Source organism: Musca autumnalis, unplaced genomic scaffold (genome assembly GCF_047663935.1).
Source record: "Musca autumnalis isolate F117 unplaced genomic scaffold, ASM4766393v1 scaffold_1, whole genome shotgun sequence".
NCBI classification, from domain to species: domain Eukaryota; kingdom Metazoa; phylum Arthropoda; class Insecta; order Diptera; family Muscidae; genus Musca; species Musca autumnalis.
In genome coordinates this window covers 181,694,254-181,717,117 of record NW_027411644.1, presented here as the reverse complement: position 1 = coordinate 181,717,117, position 22,864 = coordinate 181,694,254, and the positions used below count along the sequence as shown (strand labels likewise).

The 22,864-nt window shown below is 36.6% G+C and overlaps 1 protein-coding gene across 2 annotated transcripts in view; it reads right to left on the bottom strand.

Annotated features, from left to right (window-relative positions):
• Positions 1-22,864, bottom strand: part of Gfrl (Glial cell line-derived neurotrophic family receptor-like) — a 618,264-nt gene that overhangs the window by 16,681 nt on the left and 578,719 nt on the right. For both annotated transcript variants that reach the window (XM_073959142.1, XM_073959143.1), the window contains 4 exons: positions 17,330-17,394; positions 11,733-11,955; positions 5,350-5,477; positions 5,066-5,176 (listed from right to left, as the gene is read on the bottom strand). In XM_073959142.1, coding sequence (XP_073815243.1) covers positions 5,066-5,176; positions 5,350-5,477; positions 11,733-11,955; positions 17,330-17,394 — 527 coding nt within the window. The remainder of the gene's footprint in view (positions 1-5,065; positions 5,177-5,349; positions 5,478-11,732; positions 11,956-17,329; positions 17,395-22,864) is intronic.

The following is a 22,864-nucleotide window of genomic DNA, read 5'->3' as shown; positions in this document are numbered from 1 at the left end:
TCGTTGGAAATTTTATGTTTGCTGGCCGGGAATCGAACGCCCGACCTTCAGCTTGCAAGGCGGGTATGCAAACAATTGTACCATGGTGGCACCAATAAGTAATTTTTGATCGGACATTTAGTCTGGACCTAATTTTTTGCATATTTTGACATATTTGCTAAACCATATGCAAGACTTTGTGTCCTAAATATCCCATCGAATTGGCTGAAAGTTTGCATTAAGTATTCGTTCATCACAATTTTCGACCTGAAATTTATCGGTATAGGTCCAGGTCTTCATATACATAGCTCCCATAGAACCGTACCTCCCGATATCCGGTATTTTGAAGGTTGTGGCCTCAATATCAAACTGAAATGGCTGGCATTTTGTATTCAGTCTTCGTTGGAGGTAAAAAACTTTCCACCTGAAATTTGTCGTTATATGACCACGTCTTCATATAGCTCCCATAACCAGAACCTACCGATTTTCTGTATTTGAAGGTTATGGTCTCAATATCCCTCCGAATTGGCTAAAATTTGGTATTAAGTCTTCATTGGGGGTATTAAACTTTCCATCTGAAATTTGTCGGTATAGGTCTAGGCGTTCATATAGCTCCCATACAACGAAAGCTCCCCATTTTCGACATTTTGAAGATTGTAGCTCTGGTTACAGATTTCTCTATTTTATTGACTTGTCTGAAGTGAATTTCAAACAGAAAAATGTAAACAGAAACATTTAAGAAGATATTATTGAAATATATGTAAATATGTGAAATACAGAAATTTTCCATATGCAAAAATAATATTTGCATATGCATAATTTATACATTTCGCATATTTTTGTATATGTGATATATTTCGATTGGAATTTAATTAGAAGCCAAAAATATGCAAATTTTACAAAAATATGTGTTGCATAAAATTCCGCTGTTTACATATCATTGAGCTGATTTTAATTGGGGTGCTCTCATTGATATGAGAGAAGGGTCCCTTGTTCCAACTGGGACGTTTGTGGAACAATTATATACTGTACATTTTAAGAGATATCCTTAAATTTGAAAATTGGCGTTGTTTAGCAATTTCTGCTACATCTTTAAATTTTGACAATTGGACAGGTAATATGATAGGGTTCCACGCAATTTGTAAGAACTGGAAATTTGTCTGTCATGATAGAGACAATTTGTAGCATGGGAGGAAGATGTGGTTTTCTTCACAAAACTCATTATATCTTAGGTAGTAGGTCCGTTACCAAGCACACATATTATTGCAATTTTCATCAGAGGAAAGATCGGTAGTTAATTTTTCATATATAGGCGACTTTGCCGGTATATGGCCTCCAGGGATTCAAATATGGACCAAAAATAAAATGTTTTTATTTAGCATACAAAAGTAATGGTCCTTTGCACCCGCTAAATAATATCAGATCATCATCAAAACTTGTAGGCATCTTCTTCCACTTAAACCCCTACCTCATGCAAAATTTCGTGACTATTGATCTATAATTGCGACCTCTAGTATGCTTTTGATTACATTACAAGCAAAACACTGGATATATTAGGCTGTAACTCTGTTATCTGACCACATAAATCAACATAATTGGCATTAGTTGAAAGGGCAAGAGTTGTCCTTCCAAATATTATTTATGTGGGCGGAATGCGTGGTCCAGGAATAAAGATATTACCGGTATATTAAAAATTTTCACAATTTTCACACAAAAGTTGTGGTCCATTTAACCCTCTAAACATCATTCGATTACCATCTCAAATTGCAAGCTTCTTCTTTGTCATATAATCTTACATTATTTAAAATTTCGAGGCGATCGGACTATAATTGCGACATACAGAGCCGCTACAAAATCGGATAAAAATTTTGTTTTTGGTCCATTTCACCCGCTAAATATTTCTCGATTATCACCAAAAAGAATAGGGATCTATTCTGGCCTGAACCCGACCTCCATACAAAATTTCGTGACGATTGGTCCATAATTGCGGCCTGGAGCGTGTTTACAATTTATAATGGACAGACGGACGGACGGACGGACGGACAGTCACACATCTCAAAATCGCTTTATCTCGTCGAGATATGAAGATTGGTATACCACATTGGGGGTCTCCGACGAATATTTCGCGGTGTTATATGAATTCTTACCAAAACAAACTTATAATACCCTTTTCCACATTGTGGTATAGGGTATAATAAAGAAAGGGTATTTCTAAAGACCCTTCTGTAGAGAAAGGCTACTTTTAAAGAGCCATTCGGAAATACGGAGTGCTTCTAAACACACTTTCGAAAAGAAAGGGTGATTCTAAAGACCCTTTCGGAAAGAAAAGGTGATTCCAAAGACCTGTTCTGATAAAGACTGTTTCGGAAAGAAAGAGTGCTTCTAAAGACTATTTCTTCCCTTCGGGAAGAAAGGGTGCTTCTAAAGACTTTTTTGGGAAAGAAATGTATCTTCTATAGACCCTTTCTGAAAGAAATCGTTCTTCTTCAGATACATTTTGAAAAAAATAGCCTTTCGGAAAGAAATGTTTTCCTAAGAACGCTATCGGGAAAAAAGGGTGCTTCTAAAGACCCTCTAGGGAAGAAAGAGTGCTTCAATAGACTCTATCTGAAAGAAAGGGCGCTTCTGTAGATCTTTCTAAAAGAAAATATCTTTCTATACACTCTTTCTGAAAGACCCTTTCTGGAAAAAACTATCCTTCTGTAGACCTTTTCTGAAGGAAAGTATCCTACTATAGACCCTTTCTGAAAGAATGTATCCATCTATAGACCCTTTCTGAAAAAAGTATCCTTATAAACACCCTTTCTGAACGGAAGGATGCTACAGTTCACCCTTCCTGAATGAAAGGGTGCTTCAGTATACCCTTTCTGAATAAAAAGGTGCTTCAGAACACCCTTTCTGAATGAAATTGTGCTTCAGTACACCCTTTCTGAATGAAAGGGTGCTTCAGTATACCCTTTCTGAATAAAAAGGTGCTTCAGCACACCCTTTCTGAATGAAAGGGGACTTCAGTACACCCTTTCTAAATAAAAGGGTGCTTCAGTACACCCTTTCTGAATGAATACCCTTTCAATATACCCTTTCTGTATGAAAGGGGACTTCAGTACACCCTTTCTAAATGAAAGGGTGCTTTGGTACACCCTTTCTGTATGAAAGGGTGCTTTGGTACACCCTTTATGTGTGAAAGGGTGCTTCAGTACAACCTTTCTGTGTGAAAGGGTGATTCAGTGCAAACTTTCTAAATGAAAGGGAAAGGGTGATTCAGTACACCCATTCTGAATGAAAGGATGCTTCAGTACACCCATTCTGAATGAAAGGGTGCTTCAGTTCATCTTTCCTGAATGAAACTGTGTTTAAGTATGCACACAATTCCTTAATGAAAGGGTGCTTAAGTACACCCTTTCTGAATGAAAGGGTCCTTCAGTACACCCTTTCTGAATGAAAGTGTTCTTAAATACACCCTTTCTGAATGAAAGGATGCTTCAGTGCAACCTTTCTGAAGGGAAGGGTGATTCAGTACACCCTTTCTGAATGAAAGGGTGGTTCAGTACACCCTTTCTGAATGAAAGGGTGCTTCAGTACACCCTTTCTGTATGAAAGGGTGCTTTGGTACACCCTTTCTGTATGAAAGGGTGCTTCAGTACAACCTTTCTGTGTGAAAGGGTGATTCAGTACACCCTTTCTGAATGAAAGGGTGGTTCAGTACACCCTTTCTGAATGAATACCCTTTCAATATACCCTTTCTGTATGAAAGGGGACTTCAGTACACCCTTTCTAAATAAAAGGGTGCTTTGGTACACCTTTTCTGTATGAAAGGGTGCTTCAGTACACCCTTTCTGAATGAAAGGGTGCTTCAGTACACCCTTTCTGAATGAAAGGGTGGTTCAGTACACCCTTTCTGAATGAAAGGGTGCTTCAGTACACCCTTTCTGAATAAAAGTTCACCCTTTCTTAATAAAAGTACACCCTTTCTGAATGAAAGGGTGGTTCAGTACACACTTTCTGAATGAAAGGGTGGTTCAGTACACCCTTTCTGAATACAAGTGTTCTTAAATACACCCTTTCTGAATGAAAGGATGCTTCAGTGCAACCTTTCTGAAGGGAAGGGTGATTCAGTACACCCTTTCTGAATGAAAGGGTGGTTCAGTACACCCTTTCTGAATGAAAGGGTGCTTCTGTGCAACCTTTCTGTGTGAAAGGGTGATTCAGTACACCCTTTCTAAATAAAAGGGTGCTTCAGTACACCCTTTCTGAATGAATACCCTTTCAATATACCCTTTCTGTATGAAAGGGGACATCAGTACACCCTTTCTAAATAAAAGGGTGCTTTGGTACACCCTTTCTGTATGAAAGAGTGCTTTGGTACACCCTTCCTGTATGAAAGGGTGCTTCAGTACAACCTTTCTGTGTGAAAGTGTGATTCAGTACACCCTTTCTGAATGAAAGGGTGGTTCAGTACACCCTTTCTGAATGAAAGGGTGGTTCAGTACACCCTTTCTGAATGAAAGGGTGCTCCAGTACACCCTTTCTGAATAAAAGTTCACCCTTTCTTAATAAAAGTACACCCTTTCTGAATGAAAGGGTGTTTCAGTACACCCTTTCTAAATGAAAGGGTGCTTCAGTACACCCTTTCTGAATGAAAGTGTGCTTCGGTGCACCCTTTTAAAATGAACGGGTTCTTCAATACACCCTTTCTGAATGAAACGGTGCTTCAGTACGCCCTTCTTGAATGAAAGGGTTCTTCGGTACACCCTTTCTGAATGAAACGGTGCTTCAGTACGCCCTTCTTGAATGAAAGGGTTCTTCGGTACACCCTTTCTGAATAAATCGGTGGTTTAGTACACCTTTCTGGATGAAGGGTTGCTCCTACAGACCGTTTCTTAAAGAAAGGGTCCTTTTTGTGCACACTTTCTAAAGGAAAGGATGCCTCACTAGACCATTTCTGAAAGAAAGAGTTCTTAAATAGGTCCTTTCGGAAAGAAAGGGTTCTACCATAGACCGTTTAAGAGAGAAAGCGCTCTACCAGCGATTTATTCGTCATTATTAAAATATAAATAAAAGTAAATTTTCCAAAAATTCTGCTTACCTTTTCCTTTTTCAGCAATTCCATTGGTTTCAATTTTGCATCATGAGGCAAACGAGCAGCTATTATGATATTTTCTTCAGTCATATTGAAAAGCGTTAAAGTGCACTGAGTCTGCATTTTTGAAAAGAATAAAAAACAGAAAGGGATATTAAATAAATCGCATTATCAATTTTGCACACCTAAACGGATCCTTGCTTTAATTAAAACAAGCAAATAATTGATTATCTTTCCTCCACGGTGTCCCATTTTTTGCAAAGCATTAATCATCAAAACTCATAACTCACCTGATTATCAATGTAAGAGCTAACATATTGCTGTAGAGCTCTGACAGCATCCTGAACACCTAAATTGGTGTGGGGTCGTAATAGAGCTTCATCGGCAGCACTGTAACCCAGCATAAGGAAAACACCACCTGCAGATAGAGAAAAGAAAAAAACAACAAAAAATAAAGATAGATAATCAGCAAAAAATTCACAGCTTTTCCAAAGGTGTAGTTGAAAATTAGTAATAGTTCTTACAAACTCCCCTCTGCCCCCGCAAGAAATTTTCTTCTTTTTTTCTATTTGTGCATGGCAGGTGTTACTCATGATGATGGTGATGCTTTTCAAAACACGCACACTTCAAGGATCATTATAAACAAATAGCTAAACTACCAACTCTCCTTTACATCAAAGTGCTTACTTAATAGCATACAAAAGCAAAAAACCTCCAACAACAAAAATAACGAGCTTAAATCAAACAACTCCAGCGTAACCTCTATTATGACCACACCGTCGCATAGTTTAAGGACATACCCACCAAAGTATTCCATCAGCATCTCAAGTTGAAGGTATAAACCAACCTGAGATATTGTACACAATACGCTCTCGCTGTCAACTATCTTTTCTATTTTATTCTGTTCTATTTAATCATCATTCATCATAAAATAAAATCATTACCCCGTAGCTGTAATCTAATCCATAAGAAACGTGTCTTCCCGTGAGGTATGAGGTACATATAGAAATTGTGGTAAATATTGTGATAAAATAACCACAAACACACAAACGTATACTAACATTGTTATCACACCAGCTCACTGGGGAAATAGTAAACTACCCGCACAAGAGGGATTGCGGATTGTCATAGACCGACCATTTCAACAATATCATGCCCAATACTGACAGCCATGCACACCCACCCACATAATACACTAACAATTGGATCGTATTAAACAGATAATAGCTAAGGAATATGAGAAAGAACATGAAGAAGTGATAGCGTAAGTGGGAGTTTTGTGGAAATTTCTTAACGGAAGGACAGTGAAAAGGTACTTGAATTTTTAAAAATAAGTTTCCTCCAATCAGTATGCAGGAAACAAAGTCCAAGAAAAGTGGCAGGTCAAGTTCGAAGATGGGCTAATATCTGTAATTTGACATTTGACGTTCCCAGTGGTCACAAAACTGCTCAACCAAAACGACGGAACTTGCAAATGAGTCGGATGAGCTTCGTCGTACGAACCCTAAAGACCCACGAGTTGGAGAAACTACTCGTGAAGTCAGCTGGCTAGTAGGCGTACATGAGCGAAAAAGTGGCTAGGCCACCTGACTGAAATTCAACATTAGTACAGGATTAAGTAAATGGTGCGCAACTCTTGAATCACACTCGTATGTGGGAATGAAGGATGATAGAACGGCAGTTACCTCCAACGCCTGGTTTTTAAACGGCTGTTTCTAGAACACCCCGAGGAGAAGAGGGGTGTGCTACGCCGTGGAGGAGCCTTCCCAGCCGAGGAGGAACCACCACAATTTACGATGGGCAATGTTGCATACGTCAAACGAAACGCGAAATCATCAAGAGCGTGGGTCTCACACGGAATCTCAGTGGCAATGCTTAAACTGGATGAAACCGGAGTTGAGTATTTTACAAGTGTCTTTAATCTATCCTTAACAACCCATGTGTATCAGAAGCCTGGAGAGTTGGCAGGGTGGTCCGTTACTGAAGCCAGATAATACCAGCAGAAGTAAATCGTATAGGCCAATTTCCTTCTGTCACCAGGAGCAAAGATTCTAGAGGACTCCCTAGCAGCGTACGTAAAAATACTTTAAATAACATTTCCAATCGTTTCGTTTCGTATTTTCCATAGGAACAATACAAAACGAAACATAACCCACGTTGGCCTAGCTCGCTGTTTAGTTTTGTTTTGTTTACATTCGTGAATGCGAACAAAACGAAAAGCGAAAAGTACTCAACTCGACAAGAGCAGATAGAAAACGGAATAGTACTAAACACATGTGAATAAATCAAAAACGTTTGGTGGTTGATAAAATTCACTGTGATATGCTGATGCTAACTTATAGGGTTGTTAAGCAATCACATGTGCGTGTGTCTGAGTGTGTCACAATAAGTACGGCAAACGTTTCCCAAAAATACTTCTTGTTTCGGTGGTGAATGAAACAGCTCGGCAAAGCATAGCCGAAGTTACATTTCAGCAATCGTACGGTTTTCATCTTTTTACATTGAAAAGTTTGTGTTTTTGTTTTGGTTGTGAGAATGAAACGATTCATTGCTCCCTAGTTGCCTAACATCAACATGTATTCCGGAAAGTCCATAGTACTACAACAGCATTACACGCCATATGCACACATAACAGTAGATGACTGAACCAGAACGGCGGAACCATCAACCATCCAAAGCTGTTGGTGGATATAGAAAAGACTTCCCCAGCCGTGTTTGAAACGTTGGATAATCAACTATATTTGTGGCTGGACGCAAGCCATTTGTAGAATTTAGAAACAAGAAGTCGAAGACCCGTGGAGTGAAACATGGTATTTTCCAAGGCGGGGTGATATCTCCAGAAATGTTTAACAGTCTTTACCTTTCTGAAATTCCATATCTTCCAGATGGCTTATAGATCGTAATGTATGCGGATGGCATCGGGTCCCATCGTCGAAGACATATGTGATAGGTTAAATATCTACATGGCTGACATAGTACAATTCTTTCATCAGAGGAATACGAAAATATCCGCCAATAACACTGTGCAATATTTTTAAGGTAATCTTGTGCAAACAATTTGAGTCGAGGATTTTTTGAAAGTAATATTGACTTTTTTAGGCAATTCTGGGCTATATCTCTAACACCTGTGTGAATCTTCATCTGACCTCTGAAGCAATTTTGGAGATAAGGGCAAGAATAAAATATTTGGAAAAATAATGAACTCGAAAAACTACATTTATTGCCTCAAATTTTATAAAATATCGAAAATTTCCATAATTTGTACACATTTAGCACCATATCTCCAAAACCGTTAATCTTTTCTTGATGTTTTCTTTCGAAAAAATATTCGGTGGAATGTAATACAAAACTCCTCAAAACATACCATTGTTGTCAAATGCTTCTATCACATTGTTTTCAGTATATTTTTCAACGGCGATTTAATAAATATGTCAATAATGTGGTGAAATCCGAAATGCGAAAATAAACTGTTGGTGTGAACTTTGTTTAAAATACGTGATGTAAAGGATATGATGCAAAATACCGCTGAAACAAGATGAAGTAAACATTTTAGAGTTTCAGAATGTTCTGAAGATATTCTGAGAACTTTATTTGGAAGATTTTTGCAAAGATTACTTGGTTCAACTCCCAATAGATTAGCTGATCTGATCAGAATTTCAGCAATTATGTAAATGCGATAAATGCAAACAACTGTAGTTTTAGCCCGATTTAGATGAGGCCATAAAATCCGATCTGGATCCGACAGGACAAACCGACAGGGGTTTTGTAGTCTCAATATGTACTTTCAAAATATGCATACTAGAAGTTGTTTGCATTTTGAGTGTTGCAATGTGTAATTCAACTGTCACACTGTTCACCACATGGACGGCTGAACTTATTGTTCGACGGTATCCTGATTCCGAACACAAACTAACCCAAAATATTTGGTGTAACGTTCGATAGCATGTTTAAGTCGTCCGCGCCAGCCATAGCTATTTGCGATAAGATCAGAACTAGAAACAAGGTTCTACAGTTGCTGACAGGAAGCACTTGAGATGGTGAAAAAGAAACACGGTGCTCTTGAACCAACTTTAAATGAAAGAAGCTTACACCTGGGAAGTTTTTTCAGATTCTGAAACTACAATGTTCATAGATGAAAAAAATAAAAAAAAAAATAATAGCCTGAGTGCTTTTTAAATAAATCGCGATCAAAGTTTTTTTTTTAGAATTTTTGTAGGTTTTCAAGATTTTGCTTGGAAACCGCAAGTTCTATCGAAATGAGATTGGCGAAGCTGTGAAAATTCTGTACAATATTGACCTTTATGATATTTTCGTAGATTTTTGAGATATAGAAGTTTAAATCGGGACAATGTATCACCTTCTTATAAGACAATGTTATGCACGGTGCGCCTTAACTAACTTTAAATGAAAATCGCTTACACCTGGGAAGTTTTTGCGGATTCGGATACAGCAATGTTCATAGATGAGAAAATCCAAAAACAAGAAATTGTCACTGGATGGATTTTTAAATAAAACGCGGTCAATGTTCACGTTTTTAGGTTTATTTTAGGTTTTAGCGATTTTGCTTAGAAACCGCAAATCCTATCTAAATGGGGCTTAAAAAAATGTTGTAGCTGTGAAAATTCTCTAGAGGATTGACTGCTATGATTTGTTCTTAGGTTTTACCACTTGTGAGATATGGAAGTTTAGGTCACATTTTTAGGTTTTTTGGTAAGTTTTCACTATTTGCATGAAAATGATAAGTTTTATCGAAATGGGACTAAAATAAAACATACTGATGTGAAAATTCTCTTCTAGATTGGCTTTCATAATTTGTTCCTAGATTGTACCATTTTTGAGATATATAAATTAGGAGATTGCAGTTATAAGAAAACGATAAAGCCAGTGAATTGTCGCAATTTGAACTTCTCTACCGCAATAATGGCAAAATCTACGAAAATTGGATAAAGGTCAGTCTTGTAGAGAATTTTCGCAGCTACAATATTTTTTCCAATCCCGTTTCGATAGGACTTGCGGTTTCCCTGCAAAGTCGTGAAACCTAAAAAAACGTTAAAAAATGTGAACTTTGACCGCGATTTATTTAAAAAGCTTTCCGGCGATTTTTTTTTTTGTTTTGTTTTTTTATGTTCCTTATCTATGAATATTGTAGATTCAGAATCCGCAAAAGCTATGCGGCGCCAGCTTGGTATGCAAATGTTACCGCTACGCAGTGGGCGAATATTCAAATCTCGTCTCATGAGGAGACGAAAGTTTTATTGGTGCATCATCGCAACAACATGTTGTCGAAGCACACTTGCTTGGGTGAGCATCCCTATCATGATTTAGTGGACAGGCTTCCCCAACCCTTACACGTCAGAATAGATCTTCAAGATTTAGAGAGAGAGCGGTCCTGACTAACGAGCCTATCAGCCAGGCTTGGATAGTATTCACATTGATGCAATCGCAGTACGGAGATACAGTGTGAATGCCGTACTGGGAGACCACACACCATCCATCGCAACAGAAGAACGCCAGCTGCCAAGCAAACACGAGTGGTTTTAGCCCAGTTAAGATCCGGACGATGCAGCCGCTACAACTCATATCGGACCTGAATTGATGCCACGATACACCTCACATGCACTGCATATGGATAGGGACCACACGACACACTAGATTTGCCTGGCTGCCCACCTAACCAACTCACCTGTGTGGTGATTCTTTATGGACGCAGGCAGTCCAGAATTTTTGAGTCTGGATACAGAGGAACAAGAATCAGATACAACCAAACCACAACAACCAAAAATTGTTAAGAAAATATTTGATATTTCGATAAAAAAAACGGGTTAAAAAAAATCTACTTTTAACATGTTTCTTTCCTCTATATTAGTGAAGACATCGGCTTAATATGTTGTTTGCACTGTAAAGTTCTCCTCATGTAATTGGACAAGAATTTCCACACTAAACGTCCATATAGGCCCATTTAAACAAGAACACAAATTTATTTTATTGTTATTTTTTCGGCTTTTGCCATCGCCAATACTAAAAAAGTGTTTTTTCTTTCTATTTTTCTTCTGTCAACTGCAGATTAGGGATCACCAGTCCGTTCTTTGTTTGTGGGAATTTAATGAAATTGAAACAACGTGGAATTGAAATTCGATGCGGATCCCATCACATCTAAAAACAATTCACTCGTTGTGGGCAAATCGTTTTCATTGCAAATCGATTCGAAATTCATCACATACCTGTGTGTGTTAACAAAAAATTCCGTTCCATCAGCACAAGAAGATGTTGTTCATGCACTACCTGCTTGGGTTTTCTCGCCGTGAGCATTGCTGCCACAGTCTATGAATAGCATTAACACAATAAAAAGATATAGTGTGACTACTGTACTCGGAGAACACTCACATCCATCGCAGAAGAAAAAAACACCGGCTGACAAGGCAAACGTGAGTAGTCTTAACTAAGATCCCAACGGTACAACCGCTTCAGTTTCTTTTTTAATTCATCAATATCTCAAATACATTTATTAGTCCCTAATGACATTTTTATAAAGAATATTTGAAATTTAATGATTTTATCTCAAAATAGCTTCTCTAATTTTAGAAATAAAACACTAATTTCTATCTCCACTGTGCAATATGACGTTTTACATATACAGCACATTATATCAACCAACCACATTTTGTACACTTACCTGGTAATGAATAGTCACCCAACGGTGGTTTCATGCAGATAAAACTTCCCGAATAGCAAAGACAGCGACCACGAAACGCTTGATATGCCGGTGATGCATGACTGTAAAATGCCAATGCCGTACGGCATGGAGCGAATGGCACGCAAAGGGCATGGCATGTAAGTGTTAGTGATTCACCGCAGATGCATAATTCACTGCATTCAGCATCGTCCAAAGAGTAAATCTGTTAAGTAATCACAAGATGGAATAAAAAAACGATTAACAATTAGAACAATAGCGTAAACATTTAAAGAGGAATGAGGTTACGGACGAGAAGTATAAATTAAAATTGCTTGGAAATAAGTAATAATTATAAAAAATCTAGGGAAAATATTAAATACCAGAGAGGGTAGTGTATGGGAAATGGTTTAAACAGTTGGTAATAATCAGATAATACAGGATTATAGACTTAAGCAATTAATATGAATATAAAAATAATTTGTACAAATATTATTATAACTTCTTGTTTGTAATTTCATAACTAAAATAGCTATGGCAGAACCTTTGATATTGTACCCAAACTCACGATACACTCTCTAGTCCATGGAATATCCACGTTATGTTTCTAATTTCTAATATCGAGCTTCGTAATGATCTTCTCCCCCTTCTGCATGAATCGTTTGCAAAAACAGATTTCAAATGGTTTTTACCCTGAACGCACAGATGTATTTCCACAAAAACAACAGAATAACATTTTTCATGAAGTGCATTCACAGCCATGTTTATTAAGCAAATTTCATTCAAAACAAGTATACATTCATTCATTCATTCATTCAAAACTGGTATACAATACGGAAATCACTATATCAAATAGGATTTATAGCTAATCGGGAACTCAGTAGGAAGGTATCATAATATCCAGTGGGGAACTCGATATAAAGATATTCAGGCTTAAATCTAGTTTAGTAAAAACTCTCCGATTTTTTCGAAATTTTTTCCATAGGTAGATATTTTTACGCTGATTACGGGAATGTAAAATTTTCTTGGGGGACGGACCCGGTTACCCGGTTATTCGACCCGAAAGTCCGCGTACCCGGTACCCGATAGACCCGGTTCTACTGAACCGATTCTTACAAAATGGGTATCGTTAGAAAGCTTATGAAACTACCTATCCAACAAGTGGTCATATGATGGGGTTATCTCCAGGGGTTCAGAAGTTATAACCAAAATACCTCTTTTTGGACCCGGGTTTTTCCATAAAACCCTCAAAAAGTCGAAAAAGGGCCCATTATGGGTGCTCATTTAATTCACGTAATTTTATAGCTCATACTTCAACCTTTCCAAAATGGTGCCATTTGTTATAATACCTTCACTGGGTCCAGAGATATTGACCTTAGAATGAGAGAAAAATTTAAAATTTAGAAGAAAATGTTGTTCCCATTCCCTAGATTTGAACCTGTCCATAGGAGAAAGTCTTAAATCCCCGGCCGAAGGCCGGCTACTTAGAGAAAATTTATAATTTAAAAGAAAATGTTGTTCCCATTCCCTAGATTTGAACCTGTCCATAGGAGAAAGTCTTAAATCCCCGGCCGAAGGCCGGCTACTTAGAGAAAATTTATAATTTAAAAGAAAATGTTGTTCCCATTCCCTAGATTTGAACCTGTCCATAGGAGAAAGTCTTAAATCCCCGGCCGAAGGCCGGCTACTTAGAGAAAATTTATAATTTAAAAGAAAATGTTGTTCCCATTCCCTAGATTTGAACCTGTCCATAGGAGAAAGTCTTAAATCCCCGGCCGAAGGCCGGCTACTTAGAGAAAATTTATAATTTAAAAGAAAATGTTGTTCCCATTCCCTAGATTTGAACCTGTCCATAGGAGAAAGTCTTAAATCCCCGGCCGAAGGCCGGCTACTTAGAGAAAATTTATAATTTAAAAGAAAATGTTGTTCCCATTCCCTAGATTTGAACCTGTCCATAGGAGAAAGTCTTAAATCCCCGGCCGAAGGCCGGCTACTTAGAGAAAATTTATAATTTAAAAGAAAATGTTGTTCCCATTCCCTAGATTTGAACCTGTCCATAGGAGAAAGTCTTAAATCCCCGGCCGAAGGCCGGCTACTTAGAGAAAATTTATAATTTAAAAGAAAATGTTGTTCCCATTCCCTAGATTTGAACCTGTCCATAGGAGAAAGTCTTAAATCCCCGGCCGAAGGCCGGCTACTAAGAGAAAATTTATAATTTAAAAGAAAATGTTGTTCCCATTCCCTAGATTTGAACCTGTCCATAGGAGAAAGTCTTAAATCCCCGGCCGAAGGCCGGCTACTTAGAAAAAAATTTACTTAAAAAAAGTGATGAATTTAGAAAAACTCTGGACCCAGTGAAGGTATTATAACAAATGGCACCATTTTGGAAAGGTTGAAGTATGAGCTATAAAATTACGTGAATGAATTGAGCACCCATAATGGGCCCTTTTCCGACTTTTTGAGGGTTTTATGGAAAAACCCGGGTCCAAAAAGAGGTATTTTGGTTATAACTTCTGAACCCCTGGAGATAACCCCATCATATGACCACTTGTTGGATAGGTAGTTTCATAAGCTTTCCAACGATACCCATTTTGTAAGAATCGGTTCAGTAGAACCGGGTCTATCGGGTACCGGGTACCCGGACTTTCGGGTCGAATAACCGGGTAACCGGGTCCGTCCCCCAAGAAAATTTTATATTCCCGTAATCAGCGTAAAAATACCTACCTCTGGAAAAAATTTCAAAAAAATCGGAGAGTTTTTACTAAACTAGATTTGTTCCGATATTCAAATACTGATGAAGATATTCTGGTGGTGGACGGCTTGTGGGAAATCTAAGTGATCGATCGGCTGCTCAATGCAACGGAGCTAGGGTTGTTGATGATTGGCAGACAATATTTCAATTACTGTGATGCTTTTCCCTCTGTAAACGATTTGAAGAATATCGGTAACTCGACATAACGAAGTTCAAGTTGTTGAGGGTTGTAAGTATCGACCTTCGCTATATCTCCGTTGCTTGACCACCTACGCCAACTTAATTTGGAACAAGGTAAAGGAAATCTTACGCCTACTAGAAGCGGAGATATTGGCATATGAATAAAACGTTGAATGATCTGCACATAAGTTGTTTGCCCATTCCGACATCTGAATATTAATCGACCATCACCAACATCAATAGGCTTATTTCCCAGTGAGACCCCCGTCAAACCCCAAAATTTCGTGATGATCCTTTAGTTATACCCCTTATCGAAACTGGGATATTCGCTTTTAAAACAAAAAAACGTTGAGTTTTTCTCCAAATAAGTGTTTTGCCCCAAAATATTATCCGACCATCACCGAAGTCAAAATCAAAATTGCGACCTGTAGCGTGATTACATGGTTTAGATCGACTCAGCTCGTCGAGACATTCATTTTGGTATATATAAGAATGGGTCACGACCATTATTTCGATGCGTTACAAACTATTTGGCAAAAACCAACTTACAATACCCTCCCCACATAGTGGTGTAGGGTATAAATATCCAGCTCTGATAGTCCCCCTAAAAATATTTATTTCAAAATCTACGAGCTCTGATAGTGTCTCTAAAAATATTTCATTAAATATCCATGAAATAAATATTTTAATGGGGACTATCAGACCCCCTAAAATATTTATTACGAAATCCACGAGCTCTGATAGTGTCTCTAAAAATATTTCATTAAATATCCATGAAATAAATATTTTAATGGGGACTATCAGACCCCCTAAAATATTTATTACGAAATCCACGAGCTCTGATAGTGTCTCTAAAAATATTTCTTTCAAAATTTACGATCTCTAATAGTGTCCCTAAAATATTTCTTTAAAATCCACGAACTCTAATAGTGTTTCTAAAAATATTTGTTTAAAAATCCCCGAGCTCAAATAGTGTCTCTATAATTATTTCTTTAAATATCCACGAGCTCTAATAGTGTCTCTAAAAATATTTCTTTAAAAATCTACGAGCTCTAATAGTGTCTCTAAAAATATTTCTTTAAAAATCCACGAGCTCTAATAGTGTCTCTAAAAATATTTCTTTAAAAATCCACGAGCTCTAATAGTGTCTCTGAAAATATTTCTTTAAAAATCCACGAGCTCTAATAGTGTCTCTGAAAATATTTCTTTAAAAATCCACGAGCTCTAATAGTGTCTCTAAAAATATTTCTTTAAAAATCCACGAGCTCTAATAGTGTCTCTAAAAATATTTCTTTAAAAATCCACGAGCTTTAATAGTGTCTCTAAAAATATTTCTTTAAAAATCCACGAGCTCTAATAGTGTCTCTAAAAATATTTCTTAAAAATCCACAAGCTCTAATAGTGTCTCTAAAAATATTTCTTTAAAAATCCACGAGCTCTAATAGTGTCTCAAAAAATATTTCTTTAAAAATTCACGAGCTCTAATAGTGTCTCTAAAAATATTTCTTTAAAAATCCACGAGCTCTAATAGTGTCTCTAAAAATATTTCTTTAAAAATCCACGAGCTCTGATAGTGTATCAAAAAATATTTTTTACAAATTCACGAGATCTGATAGTGTCTCAAAAAATATTTTTTAAAAATCCACGAGCTCTGATAGTGGCTCTAACAATATTTCTTTAACAATTCACGAGTTCTAATAGTGTCTCTAAAAATAATTCGTTAAAAATTCACGAACTCTATCAGTGTCTCTAAAAATATTTCTTTAAAAATCCACGAGCTCTGATAATGTCTCTAAAAATATTCTTTAAAAATCTACGAGCACTGATAGTGTCTCTAAAAATATTTCTTAAAAAAATCCATGAGGTCTGGTAGTGTCTATAAAAATATTTATTTAAAAATCCACGAGCTCTTTTAGTGTCTCTAATAATATTTTTTTAAAATCCACGAGGTCAGATAGTATCTATAAAATATTTCTTTAATAATCCGCGAGCTCTGATAGTGTCTCCAAAATATGTCTTTAAATATTCACGAGCTCTAATAGTGTCTCTAAAAATATTTCTTTAAAATCTACGAGCTTTGATAGTGTCTCTAAAAATATTTCTTTAAAAATCCACAAGCTCTCTGACAGTGTCTCAAAGTTAATTCTTAAATATCCACGACCTCTGATGGTTTCTCTAAAAATATTTTTTAAAAATCCACGAGCTCTGATAGAGTCTCTAAAAATATTTCTTTAAAACGATCTCTGATAGTGTCTTTAAAAATAATTCTTTAAACATTTGTCCTTCTGAAATATTATATTAATTGTATAATAATATAACTAGGGAATTTAGGACAGGTTAACAGAGGTGATATCATAACGAGGCTATTGTCCCCTTCTTATGAAAGTGGTACACAGATATGTCATAGACTTTGAAATGTTAAATCCAATTAGGACTCTTGTTTCATATTTATCGCTAACAGTAGACCCAATATTCCCTTAATAATAAAAATGCAGTTACATAAGTTCCGATTATAGGGGTCTGATATTAGTTAAATTCATTTATTTCGACCTTGAAAAATATTAAGTAGTTATAATTGACTAACTTCCAATTTAATTAATTTCCTTACCTTTTTATGTTTTCAAGAAATAATGAGAAAATTGCTTTTTCTAATTTCATGGTTACTTACCCTTCTGCCGGTACCCTCTCGTATAAGTTGATCAGATTGACGAGGCCTCTGAACCACACAGTGCCCTAAAAAGGAAAGAAAATAAAAATACACATTTAATTTGAGTTTATCACACCAACATTCATCAACAATTCTCCAACACTTAGACTCTTGGACGAGAGCTATTGGCGAGTCGAAATAAAAATTCAATTTTCAAATACGAACACACATGAAAAACCATTAAAATGATTCATTCGCATGAAATAAACTTACCGATATTGCACAACAAAGAGCGGACGATGAAGAAAAAAACCCACTACTCCACAATATATCAAATGGAACTACAATAAAAACGCAATTTCAAACAAACGCGTTACGAATCATAGATCTAGTGGAGATGAGAAAGAAGAAGAACCAACAAAAATTATGTTCAACGACAAACTAACAAACCAACTTGATGCTGATAATAATGTGAACATAACAAATAAACATTCGCTTGATTTAATTCTCCTACAAATACTGTGACTCGGAACAGGACAAAACATCCAGAAGAGGACTTGAATCCACACATACTTCTCGCTAAATGACAAACCAAACACTCGACGCAAGGAATAAGCAAAAAAAAACGTCGCACTTAGTTATGTGTGGGCGGGTATTTGTGTGTGACTGTGTGTGTGCTCGTCCTCTTATATGTAGTACCCACATGAGTATAATAACAAAGGATCATCATTTAATGTAATCCTTCACAATTTATTTGCTTTTCTGTCTGTCCATTCATTCCGTTTGCACATGTATTGAAGTGATGTTATGCGTAAGCAAGTGTTTGGGCGAGTATTCACACATGACTGCCATACGACAATATACTACGGATACTACTATTGTCGTAATACTCGTATGTAGTAGTAGCAGTTGTTGTTATGGATGTTGTTGGTGTTGTTGTAATTGTTATGAAATTGTTGAAATAATAAATGATTCAACAAGCAACACATTTACCAAAGCAATTGCTTTTGCAGCCATCACATCATACCAAAAGATTTTTCATGCTATACACCTCCCTAATTTATTCTTCAACACTCACCGACTGGTTCACTATCAGTAGGTCATCTCACCCCTATCATGTGTGAGTGGACACGAGTAGTGTAAAAACAGTGGGCGTATCTACAAATATTTGCTCAAAATGAGATTTTTGTCCTTCTACTGAAATAGTTGACTTGTTTCCCACGAAGATAAAAAATTTATATTTCTTCAACAATTTAAAAAACAAAATAAGAAAAAATTAAAATAATCTCATAATATAATACCCATATAACGACGGTACCTTCCGATTTCAGTTATTTTGAGGATTTTAACTAAAATTTTTAAATGAATTCGCTGTAATTTGACATTTGAGGTTCCCAGGGCTCACAAAACTTATCCACCAAAAATTATTAACATAGATCCATGTTTTGGTATAGCCCCATGTAACGGTACCTTTAGATTTTCTGTATTTCTATAATGTTAGCATTTTTTGTCCGAACTACATGAAATTTGAGGTTTCCAGTGGACACAAAACCCACAAAATTATCAGCATAGATCCATGATTTGTTATTGTCCCCATATAGATGAGGAGTTTACCTACAATGTTTTAACCGAACTAGCTGTAATTTGCTATTTGAGGTCCCCAGTGGTCACAAAACTTCTCCACCAAAAATTGTCAATATACATATGTCCATGTTTTGGGGTATCCTTCATACAAAGGTACCTCCTGATTTTCGGTATTTTGAGGTTCCGAGTGGTCGCAAAACTTCAGCATCAAAAATTATCAATATAGATTCTAGTTTTGGTATATAATAATTGTTCCACGAACCTCCTAGTTGGGACAAGGGAGATTTCTCTCATATCAATGATTCATATTAGCTCAATGATATGGGACCTACGAGTCCGAACGGCGTGTTTTAAGACACCACTTGTAGAGAAATTTTACATGGCTGAAATATTAAGGAAATGTCGCCAACATTACTGAGGGGTATTTTGCCACCGTTGAAAATTGTTTGCTGTTGCTGGGCCGGGGAAACGAGCCCACGACCACCACGATGGCACCCTACGTTTGGGTATAGCCCCTATAAAACAGTACCTACCGATTTTCTTTACATTCATAAGATAGCTGTTACAATTTTGATTTTCAAACTAGTCCATCTTAATCCTATTGTTGTTGTTTTAAAATTTAAAACAACTGATTTATTAGTGGAGAAGGTTTGGCATTGTTCGCCAAGGGGTAAGGCAGGGAAGTCTAGTTTCGATCCTCGCAACAGGATCTCATCAGTTTTTGTTGTTGTTTTGTTGGTGGATATTCTCCACCGTAGTTATTTTTCAATAACTTTTTCAACAAAAAACTTTTTATACCCAATCATCAATCATCAGCTCGAAGTATAAAGGTGAAGTTTTTCTTTGGCAACCTCACACAAACCCGACGAAAGTATTTGCAAAACAAAGCAAACCTTCTTCCACTGTTATGTGTCGTTGATTTTCAATGAATACATTATAACAAAATGCTGCTGGTAGCTGTTTTCTAGCCATAACAAACCGTGCCAGTGTTTCTCAAATAGAACATTGGTGGCGTTTTTTTTTTAATAAATAAATTAGTTGTTTTAAATATTAAAACAACAACAATGGGATTAAGCCAGACTATTTTGAAAATCATTCACAATTTTTGCTAAATATTCACTGAACAATCTGTAATTTGCCATTTGAGGTCACAAAATTTCTCCACCAAAATTCTCAACAGTACAACAGTAAAGTACTTCTCGTACTCCTTTAAGTTCAGTCAAAATAGACATTGGAATAGCAAAAATTCCCACAAAGCTGAATTTTGGTGGAGAGCTAGGGTTTGGCATTAGAAGCAATGTTCTACAAGTCCCATGTTAGCAAAAACAGTTATTCTGGGCCAAAGCTCAAAATTTAAGGATTTTTGAGGTTACTGGAGCAAATATTAGGCAAAATCTCTACAAGAACACACCTTTTACATCCACTTATAAGGGAAATACGCACATATTCAGGTGAAACTGCTAATATAACCGGAGTAACCGTGTCTGTCCCTACAAAAAAATATATGTTTCATTGAAGAGAGAAATTATACCAATCTTCTAAAAAAATCGAACAAAATCGGAGCGTGTCTAGTAGAGTTACTCCATGTTAGAGTCATTTTATGCAAAAATAGCCTATTTAACCCACATATATAATCGAAAGCCCAACGGGAACGATCCCAACGAAAGCTCTCCGATTTTTTCGAATTTTTGTCAAAAGATAGGGTTTGTTGCGCTGATTACGGAAATCTATAATTTTAATGGTCGGCGGATCTGGTTCGTCTGTTATTTGACGCGAAAGGCCATATTTAAAACCGGCAGAGGGGGTGTCGTTTGAAAGCTTATAGAAATACCTAACACATGGCGTTGTTATTTAACAGGTTTGCCTCACGATGTTCTTAAGCGGCTTACTTCTTCCCATGTATAATTCTACACTTATATCACGATATCTCAAGAATGGTGGCTCCGATTGAAAAACTTTTAAGATCGTTGTTGTAGAAATTTTTTAAGCCTACAACTTTTACTTTAGTCGATCTGATAGGTCTTACCGTTTTTGAGAAAAATAAAAAAGAGGCCTTTAAATAAAACCTTTGACCCTGAATAACTTCGTTTGCACATGAGATCGATGGGAAGTTTTAGGAAGTTACTTCTAATGACAAACCTTAGCTTTCCATCAAAATTGAGCTTTGTGGGAATTTTTGCTATTTCCCCCTTTATACGCATGCCTACTTTGACTGGACTATTTTTACAACGATATAATGTTTTTCGTGGGTAAGTCAATGTTTCCTACATAATGGACAAAAGGCTCTAAAAAATCCAGTGTGACCAACTAAAGTGTCAACAATAACTATCAACTATTAAAAAAATCATATTCATAAATCATTGTATAAAATTCGAAAGTTGTAGTATAACACTCTGAATTAACCTTCCTACATTTCTCAAGCCGTATAGTCGCTACACGGACGGTTTTGCCGAAGAAACAGGAGACCATTTGCTTCGAAGGTCTTCTTCAATGAACAACTTCCGTTGGATTTGGCTCGCTTTCGAAGACCCAAACGGTCGATTTCTGTTTTGTTTCGGGCTCTTAAGCTTAGATTCAAGATTCGTCGTCTGTGACGATCTTATAAATGTCGTTTGAAGCGCTGCGATTGTTTTTATTCACAATTTCTTTGCATCAGTCCACGAGAGCCCTTTTTGAGCGATTGACCAATTTTGTGGATCTATCGAGAAAAATCTATTTTTGTGGCCAGGTGTTCATGAAATATCAAATGTTAGTTGGTGGAAGCAATGTCCAAGGGTGCCTCAATCTCACGGTATAACATTTGATTCCTAGACTATTTCGGTCTACTTCTTATGGTGCCACTCTAATAAGGGTCAAACATTTAGGTAAGAAAAGGTTGAGTTATGTTCGCGAATAAATTTTAAATTTTATTTCAGATAAGTCTCGCAGTATTCATTACAACAATAATGCTTTGGAGTCGTTCTTAAACCATAACTATGAACTGGTAATATGTGACCTGTATAACAATTTCGTGGAAATCCTCCATTGGCTCTATGGAAATTACTAGGGAAATAGATGCAGCTTTTTTTGTTGTTGTTATGGTAACCGATCGCCGTGGTATTTCGTGTTTAGGATTTTTGGATCAAATGGAAAATAAATTGTATGGTATGCATATCAAATAAAACTATTGTTTTTTTATTTGGACACCCTAATGTACGTGCTTCAAAATTTATTATATCCAACCGTTTCAATTGGTTAACATGCGAACATGGTGGCAACATTAACAACATTCATGTTAAACAACACCAAAACGGATGTCCGTTGCTTGGTGTGTCCATGCATTTACCATCATGCAGTCATCATCCTATACATGGATATACATATCGCTCATTTACTCAAAGTGTGACACATCTCAAAAAATCCGCTTTCGAGAAAAACGCGTTTTAGTTGGCAATTAAAATTTGACTTCCCAAATTAGAACCAGTAAGGAAAGGATCATAGTTGGGCGGAGCCGACTACGACACTGTGAATATGTAAAATATATAAGATATATATCAATTTGAACTGATAATATGGTACACTTATTACTAGAGAAAATTTCCTTCACACATTCCAAATTTCATCAAAATTGGACAGATCGGGCGAAAATATACATAGGATCTATATCCAAATCAGAACCGATTTCGATATAAGTTGGTACAGTTATTTCTAGACCAAATTCAGTCACATATTCCAAATTTCATCAAAATTGGACGTAAAAAGCGTGTTTGGTGCAGCAAATACTTCAAATCGGCCGAAAATACATATGGGAGCTATATCCAAATCTGAACCGATTTCGATGTAGTTTAACACATTTATTTTTAGACCGAATTCAGCCACACATGCCAAATTTCATCAAAATCGGACGTATATAGGGTGTTTGGTGCAGAAAATAAGTCAAATCGTCCGAAAATATATGTATATGGGAGCTATATCCAAATCTGAACCGATTTC